Here is a 9,526-nt window from a genome sequence, read left to right as displayed (position 1 = left end):
GTCAGCGAGCCTGACCACACGTTCAGGTTACTCGTCTCTTAAGCACTGGCTACTGGAGATCAATTCTATCCCGGATCTTCACGGTAGCTAAATACAATGAAGAAGAAGTAGATTTCTATATAGTTTTATGCACCCATATATGTTGCAACAGTTTCACAGATCTATAAGTAACTACTCTCATGCTATCGCGAGAGTAGTTATTACTCGGTATGTATGTACACTGCCATAAAAGCAAGTAAACGCATCGGTTGCACATTGTGCAATGTACTGTAAGATTGACAATGATGCAGTCTGCTACTGAGACATTACAGTGCTAAACGTTTAAAGGTTAAACACAAGTATACCTTTTATTCAAACTCAGATATAAAAATTTATGAATGATTTATATTTTGTGCTATCTTTGAAATATTCCAAATGATCATGAATATATTCTTTTGTCAATATAGTAATTGCAAAGTTGTGAAAATGATTCGAGTTTCAAGAAAATTGATTTCGGCCAGCTTACTTGTACAATTTATGTAATTTCGCTTTGCATATTTTGCACTGTACAACTGTGAATAGAAATTCAATGTTTCCAAGGGTTATCGCTCGTGAATCAAACCTTATGCGCAAAACATATTTTTATTTTTTAGTTGCTATTTAGAAGCTGAGAAGTAGAAAAAAATGACAAAAGTTGTGGACAGACTTTTTTTATTTTTAAGTGCTCCATTTCGAAAATGATTCTTGTACCGTTGTTACTATAAGCAGGACAACAGTGCTAGAATTCAATTCAGAGCGTTGGACCGTTGCTTCATTAATTATGTTAATGTGTAATAATTATTGTAATTTTCATGTACGTTTTTTGGAAACTCTTGAAATTAAATGAATGGCAATGGATGCTAGTTATGGCGCTGATTATACTAGTTCTTACCTGTAACTGTCGTAACAACTTCATTGTTATTCTGTGCAAACGTGCTTGGAAAAGTCTCACCTCAAATTTCATTTTACATGTCTGGAATATCTAGTTTCACTTCGTTTCCATCAAGTGTATAATTCTATTTTTTTTCTGTTCATTTTTCCGAAGGATGTTGCTCAAACTGATTATTTTATATCTTAGTGTATAAGTCTAGTTTAATTGTGTAAGTACATAATTCTAATTTTCCTCTACATATTTTTGTAAGAAAGATGCCACTCCAACTGTTTGTTTCTGTTTTCATGAAGTGGAGTATTCTAGGTTTATTGTACAGTATTTTAAGAAAGACGCTGATCAAATTCATGATGTATGTAATGCTAAACATTATTGTACATATACTTTAAGGTACACGCTGATCAAACCATTTCTCCTATCTATGTTATATCGTACAATAGCTTGCACCGGGAATAAAAAAAAATAATAAAATAAAATGATTCTTTGTATCTTTCATAGATCGACTCTGTAAATACCCTGCCTGCATTACACAGTATTTGTCTTGCTAAGATAGTCAAATGTGGGTCCAGGCCCACCTGCACAAAGCTGGTTTAGCACTGTTTCAGTGTATGTTAAGCATGGGATATGCGATAGTCTTAGCTCCAAGGCCATTTCAGGACCAGGATCCAGATCAACAGAGATGGTGTGATCCGGTGGTGTGATCCGGTGGTGTGATCCGGTTATATCGAAATGTCGTTCGGCGATGTTGCTTGATGTTACCATTAGGGGGATAATACAAGGACTGGGAGGTTAGGAGGAGGTAAAGATTTGAATGTTCTATCAGACTGTAGCACGATATGTCAGTAGACTTTCACTGGACCATACAAGCAGTTACACACACTTGCAGACACACATATAAGTGTAAGTATTCAAGTGTACGTTTTTCGCCATATCATTCACCTCACTTTTCATGAGTGGTAAAACCATATATTTCTTTACAACTGGCAGCACTTTCAATTGTTTCCAGGCCTTGAATTATCACATGTGGACCAGATAGTTCAGTGGCTGACATCATGAGCATCTGACTATGCAAGCATTAACCATGTCAACGACAAGCCTTGGTTAGTAAAGCCCAATTCTTGCCCCGATCTCCACGTCTTGAAATCATGCCTGACTCGGTAGACAGAACCTGTAAAATACAACCTGTGGAGGTGCGGGTTAGAATATTGGCTTTCAGCAACTCATGCTTGTAAGAGGCGACTAACGGGATCAAGTGCTCAGGTTCGCTGACATGGCTGAGAAATGTCATCGCTTCCCAACTGAGCAGCTCGATGCTCATTCTGTTGATCAGTAGATTGTCTGATCCGTATTCGATTATTTACAGATTGCCACCGTATGGCTGGAATATTACTAAGTGCGGTGTAAAACTAAATTCACTCACTCACCTATTAAACGCCACGTAGAGTAAACAGATTAAACCAAACATTTGCAAACATGATGAAGACACTGAGACCCAAACCACAACTATATGATATCATTTTCCAAAACAACCATTTCCCGTAAGCATATTCTTGATACACCATCATGGATGTATTCATTCGTATGTCTGAATATGTCACAACAACAAGACAAATGACCCAATTCAGATTTTTTTATCTAAATCTAATTATATCATATCACACATTACAAAAGACAATGGATTTCCGCCAAAAGGAAGCCTGTTTCAATCATGGTACAGACAGCTGGGAACTAGCTGGGGCGTGGTAGCCTGATTGACAAGTAATGCCAATATATATGTATGCATGTATGTGTGTGTGTGTGTGTGTGTGTGTGTGTGTCTGTATGTGCTTATGTATGTATGCACGTATGTGTGTATGTAGGCACGCGTGTGTGTGTAAGTGTGTATATATTAATATATGTATGTAATTATGTGTATGTATCTATATCTGTGTAAATATAGATAAATAGATATAGATATAGATAAATAGGTACTTGGCGAGATAAACCGGCATCACTGGGTTTCATAATATACATCGATTTCCTCAATCATGGGGCTGTACATGAAATATCAACATATGACATTGTTTTTTAACGAAACAGTGAAATACAGAGAATACTTCCATTGTTATCATTCATTTGTGTAACTTCTACCATGGTCGAAGTCGGTTACCACGTACAGGGAAGTATGGATAATGTTTTCACAGTCTGTATGAAGCAAAAATTCTAACATGCGGCAAACGAAACCGAGTCTATAACAGCGCTTTAATGCACTGCTCCTATCAGGAAGTAAATGAAGGGCTAGGGTGGTGGGCGAGGAAATGTGACTAACGTGGACGAAACATCGCCGGACTACATTTAGTATCATTAACTAGCGGAATTTCTATGTCTCTTGTACATTAACCCAGGAACTCTTTTCAAAATGGACGGTTCGGTACGCCTGTTGATCTACACAGCAATACTTGTGAGTAGTTCGTTCCTTTATTTTCTCTAGACATAATATGATGCTCGTTGTGGGGTGTACGACAAAGCCCGATATTGACTCGTATTGGGTTTAGCGAGCTTGTTTCCATATGAATAAGAGACACACACATCGCTCCGATTTTATATACCGATGTAATTCGTGTTAGAGTTTCATTTAAAAGATTTGTGAAGAAACTGTATTACAGAGACACACCCTGACTAGTGTTTTGATGCGGTATATTTTGTTTGGTTTGACATTACGTGTAACCATTAATTATTGGGGTAAATAAATATCATACATATATAAAATTGTATTTAGTTGTTTAGTAGCGTGAATGCGTGTTTGATGAAATGCAAAAGACTGGAATATAACTGGACATATCTAAAAGTTGGCATTCCTCAGCAGATTACACACGCATATTGCTAAAATGATTTACTAGCTTGATCGGCGATCAGTATTCCTGATTAATGTGCCAAAGCATGTCACCGCCTACGGCTATAGTACATGTATGTTGGGACATCATTACTGCATTGGTGTTGACAGTACGCACGACCTACACGTCGGTCAAGATCAAGCTTATATTCAGTTTCAGTATTCGCCAAGATCTGTGTCATGAATGATTTTCGGTTGTCATGCCACATCATGTTTACAGCTATTGAGACTTTTTAAGACCAGTTTAGGCTGTGCTGTCAGGAAATCGAAAGTGGTTATTCTCCCATTTGCACATGTTGTTTGGAGGACGGAAGGCTTGTGAAAATGTTAACTGTGTTGATATACCAATTCGAAATGCACACAAATTCAATACATATATTTGTAACAGCAAAATACGCTGCGTTTACTTCTGATATCAAATGCATTGTAGAGCATCCATCTACGCAATTGAAAAGCGATGATGTCGATGTGTCAACCAAATTACCCGATCACCACCCGACCCCGCTAGTCTCCTCTTACGACAAGCATAGGTTGCTGAGGCCCAATTGTTACCCGGATCTTCACGGCTTGATACGATTATGATTAAGAAAGGCTTGACCTGAACAGATAATATTTTTCAACCCCACCTAGACTGATATTTTTTAAAATGTTCTTTAAGAGTCTTGATAACTGATTTGAGGAAGTCTCTTCCCGATCTTTTCACATCAATCCCCATTAGTCCAATGACACCATTGAACGAGTTAAAATAGATTCAAGCTAGAACTTTCTGCATGTACTGGAGGAGACGGATATCGGGTCAGATAAAGACAGCGACTGAGTTCAGTTTTACCCCGCTAACAATACTATTACAGCAGTATCTTATCAGGGGCCTCAGACATGGGCTTCACACATTTCACTCATGTGTGTTCATCCAGAACACGGGAAACCCCTAGGCTACCCCATCGCACTGGCGAAAGAGAGCACGCCTCTTTCGATAGCTAAAAGCTTAAAGATGTCTGTAAGAGTATGACCACAAGTCAATCGGTCATCATTTCCGGTGATCGGACATTGCACTTTGTCAGTGAAGTACACATTCAAGTCCTTTTGGTTTAGTCCCATCCAGGATTCGAACAAGCACTCTCAGAGTGAGGCATGCAGCTATTCGCTAGCACACAAAGAAAGCCACAGCGGCTCTCACTTTCTAAATGATATTGTGTATTCATATCTTCATGAATGGATTTGGGCATAAAACACTGTTCGACAAGTTAGTTCATCAAGATACTTCATTGTATCAGAGAAGCTAATGACAGATCTAAAGAGAGTAGGAAACAGTTTGCATAGTCCCGAGCGTGATAGGTGTCCTAGATTTGTGAATCGGGGTGGATAACTGGCTGATTGCTTGTAATTTTATCCAGAATGCTTTGCTCCTTGCTCAACATATCACTTACTGGCCCTTCGTGACGCCCCTCAGTTCCTAGATGGATCGGGCATATTCCTTACAAACTTTAAGATACTAAGAATCGAACACTGCAACCAACAGGCTACTCCATCACCTGGATGTAGCAACAAGTGGCATGACTCCCGCACTGTATCAACTCTCAGCACATGGAGGGACGGTGTTGGTGATGTCATGCGTAGTGGCTGCTTCCTGTCAGTAGGCACACTCAGTCACAAGCCCATTGTGTATCCTACATCACTATGGTCTGACAAGGTTTACTCTACATACAGCATCAAGACAGTGATGTTGTCACGAAGTTCAAAATGAGACCTGCACAAAGTCTCAGGAATGTGACTAACTTCTGGGGGAATTCAGATTCTGAATACTGCTGAAACAAATACATAGCAATAGTCACTTATATGGAGATCATATCGAGGCGCATTACCTGATCACGTACACTACTATCCCCGGTCATAGGTCACCATCGAACTATCCGATACTTGTTCAACTTCCTACGCATCATACAGATGATGCCTGTCATGAACTAGCACACATTTTCACGCGTACCCAATTTACAGCTGGGTGAACTGAGACAATATGGTTCTAAGTATGTTGTCCAAGGATAGTACGCAAATATATTCATGCTCATGATATGCTTAAAAGAGATTTCTCATGAATGTGGAAATGGTTTTGTGGCTTCTGTTGAATAGTTCACCAGCTATACAAAGGACGTAGCGACTGAACACCCAGTTTCGGGTATTTCATGGATCCTTTGTTATAGTACAAGTGTTAAACTGTAGCCGGTTCGCCTTGTCCATGCTGTATTATTTGTAGGTTTACAATATCCTGGATGTTGAATGTCGAGTTGAACAAAAAGTACATCGATCCGAGAGTGAAATACAAGAATATAATAACTGGTGTAATTTACAAACAGTAGGTTATGTTAGTGTCAAAATATGACCATGAAATACTATACTGTATATTTTAAACCGAAAGAAATCAGTATTTGCGAAAGAGCATTTTTGCCCGGAACTACTATTGTTTAACATTATGAGGTGTTCAAAGCATGATCCGGTTCTCAAGCAGCAGGATATTTATTTGCAAAGCACGTGATACATAGAACATTTTGTGCATTCTGGCCAAATTACATATCTCTCTTGCCTAGTCAACTTTTATATTTCAACTTCTTCATTTTGACACCACAGAAAAGATGACACTGCGTTGGGTTGGAATCCATGTAATAAAAAGCTTCAAAGCATTTGTGAACAACTGCTATACTGAATATTTGTTAAAATACGTTGAATCAGTTATGGATCTAAAGGACGAGGAAGAATAAACCTTTTGATAGTTTGATCTAGATATTATTGTCATTTCTTCAGCACAGGGTAGAGTACAATGAAATATTCACTGCGGTCTAACATCCGGTTTTGACGTCACATCAGGATTTGCTGTTATCGGCATCCGCCAGATACGACTATGACGCAGCACAAGGAAATGCAGCCTACGGATGACAGTTAGTTTATACTGTTCCACGATCAGTAATCTGAGTCATGATAAAAACAGAGTAATTTGCATTAATCAGCATGATATTTGAAAGCATTAAGTTAAAATGTAGTGTTAACTAAACGGTATTAAACTTTTATTATATAATATGTGAAATATACCCAGGTTTCGTGTTTGACATTCGTTTTCACGGTTATTAGTACTGCTTTGTGGTTTCTTGTGCTCAGGAATATACTAGCTATATGGCGGGAGTGATTCCTACAGTAATCGAATCGTCATCAAATTCATTGACTGATATTATGAGCATCAAAGTAAGCAATTGGGGTACTATGCTATTTGTGTGTTTGATGTTTACTGGGCAATTAACTAGGTCATAGTGTCTAGCTGTGTGACCTAGATCAGAACTTGAGTAAGTCACTGGCGTTTCTTGCGCTGAGTCGAATATTTCCAGTGTGTATCTTAAATATTGTCGACAAAAAACACCAACATAAGAGACAAACAACATTCATTTATGTATGCATTGTACATTCCATCGATTTAAACACATACTCAGGGCTCACAACAGTTATGTATTTCATGGTTTTACGGTACGTCTTGTTATTTATGGAAAGTTTTTGAGACAAGGGGAATCAATACCATGTGGATTCTCAAAAACTGAAAAGATAGGCTTATATTTGTGTTCTGTCTAGACATTTGTGACTGAACAATCTTTATTGATAACAATTTCGAAATAAAGAAGTTCTTATCCTTGTTTGTTCAATATTGTACTTCTCAACCTTCTAAAATACCACACAAACAAAAATGTTTGATTTATCAGCATTATTTACCACAATTCCACGTGGCAAATGTAGTAATAAACATTGTTCCTTGATCCATGGGGCATTTGTAAAGAATCGTAGTGAAACAAGGATATATCTTCATCAAACTTCAAATGTATTTTCAAAGGTTCAGTACAATTGGTCAAATATGTATGTAAATGCCATTTGATGTTTACCGAGAAAAAGAATATGTAAAATGCTGGACTTTCTCAGTGATAACATCGTTGTGAAATATTGGGGTAAAACATTTCGCCAAGCAGACCTCCCCATGCGCACCAGCGATGCCGCCTTCTTGCCTCCTTCTTGCCCCCTTCTTGCCTCCTTCTTGCCTCCTTCTCTTTCTTTATGCATATGAATCAGAATTTCTGCTTGGGTTGGCAAAAATCGAAACAAGGTAATTTGATCATGACGTTTAGCTTAAGCTTCCGGTACATCGATGATCTAACATCGTCTAGTAACCATCAAAGAGCTAATTGATGTATCCACCTTAACTTGAAACCAAGGAGACAAGTGTGACATCTCCAACTGTTTCATATTTACATCTATGCATAAAGAGGCAGAGTGACAAAAGTCTCCACACGGCTGTTCGACAAAGGGATAATTTCGCTTTTCCAACAGCCAACTTCCCTTTTATGTCGAGCAATATTTCAACGGCACTAGCCTCTTTTCATCAGGGTTTCAAAGAGTATCATATAGCTCTTGCTCAGAAGTTGATCAAGGTTACAACATTCAAGGCCTCACAGTAAAGCTTTCAAGATGTTTAATGGTAGATATGTGCAGAAAATTTCCGAACGATGCATCAATAACAAAAATGATGTCAATTCCCTGTTTGTTTTGCCAGGTATTTGACGCGGAGAACTGACTAGATTTAGCGTATGTTTATGACGGGTGCCACCGCTAACTGTTCCGAACTGTTGGTATTTCATTGTGATTCGTTAAATATATGTTCTGTCATCTTATCAAATAGTGGGAATCACTGAATTGTCTGGTTCAGACTCGATTTGTTTACTAAAAACATCTTACAGCTGCATTATTGCTGGAACAAATATATGCTCATGATATAGTCAAAACTGTACAGTCGACTCTGCTCTTGTCAGGGATGTCTTTCGAATGTGGAAAGGGCTTTGTCGGTTTTATTTACGGATGTGGGAAGGGTTTTGTCGCTTCTATCAAGATGCGTGTGGTCATAAGGTTTAAAACAATAGTGGCCTAATGAAATTAGCTTATGAGCATTTCAGCCCTGTCTAATGAAGTATTGTAATGTCAACAGCCAACATACTGAAGCGAGAGTCATACAGATCAACCAGACATAGCAAATAAAAGCCACAAACTTAATTCCATATTTATATGAAATGTCCATTGCAGATTCCAACTAAATCAGAAGTATGTCTCGACGATTAACGATCACATGGTAATGATACATAATGTTTGCGGAAAGGTGGCCGTATCAGTGTCACTAGTGGCAACCGTCACAAACACGTGCAAAGTCAAGTCAACTGTTCACTTAAACAGGCACACGAACATGCGGAAGAAAATATAATGCTGCAGTTTTCATGTTCAAAATGGCAACCTCTTCAACAGATAATTGAAGTAAAGGAAACAAAGTAAGCCGCCCCCTGCAAGTGTTTCATATTTAAACCTATGATTCAAGATCACTGCAAAATATTATTTATCTTGTGTACCAAAAAAGGAGAACACAATCGAAAAACCCTTGATTTAATTTCCGCAAAAAGGAAGTTTGAATCTATTGTAGCGCAGTCAGGAAAGTCTCTGTAGCATGGTATCTGCAGATCCGTGCCAGTTATATTGAGTTTAACATTGACCTTTGTAAAATTTGACAGGCAAATGTGAAATCATCTCTGCTCTGCACTCATAATTTCAGTTCAGTTTTCCGACCACTATGTAACTAATGATAACACATTTATCAATTTACATATGGTTCCATGATAGGCAATCCCATAGGCCGCCATGTTCAAAAAGATCTGGTTACTGTGCATATGTTGATCAAG

At 38.3% G+C, this 9,526-nt stretch overlaps 1 protein-coding gene across 4 annotated transcripts in view; it reads left to right on the top strand.

The window, feature by feature from the left end:
• Positions 1 to 924: 924 nt before the first annotated feature.
• The window catches only part of LOC137286649 (tyrosine-protein phosphatase 10D-like), a 39,645-nt gene continuing 31,043 nt past the window's right edge, over positions 925 to 9,526 (top strand). For all 4 annotated transcript variants that reach the window (XM_067818615.1, XM_067818612.1, XM_067818614.1 and 1 more), the window contains exon 1: positions 925 to 3,347. In XM_067818615.1, the coding sequence (XP_067674716.1) occupies positions 3,306 to 3,347 (42 nt within the window). In that variant the 5' untranslated portion in view covers positions 925 to 3,305. The remainder of the gene's footprint in view (positions 3,348 to 9,526) is intronic.

The sequence above is a fragment of the Haliotis asinina genome, chromosome 6, assembly GCF_037392515.1.
Source record: "Haliotis asinina isolate JCU_RB_2024 chromosome 6, JCU_Hal_asi_v2, whole genome shotgun sequence".
NCBI lineage: Eukaryota > Metazoa > Mollusca > Gastropoda > Lepetellida > Haliotidae > Haliotis > Haliotis asinina.
This window is presented reverse-complemented; position numbering and strand designations above follow the sequence as displayed.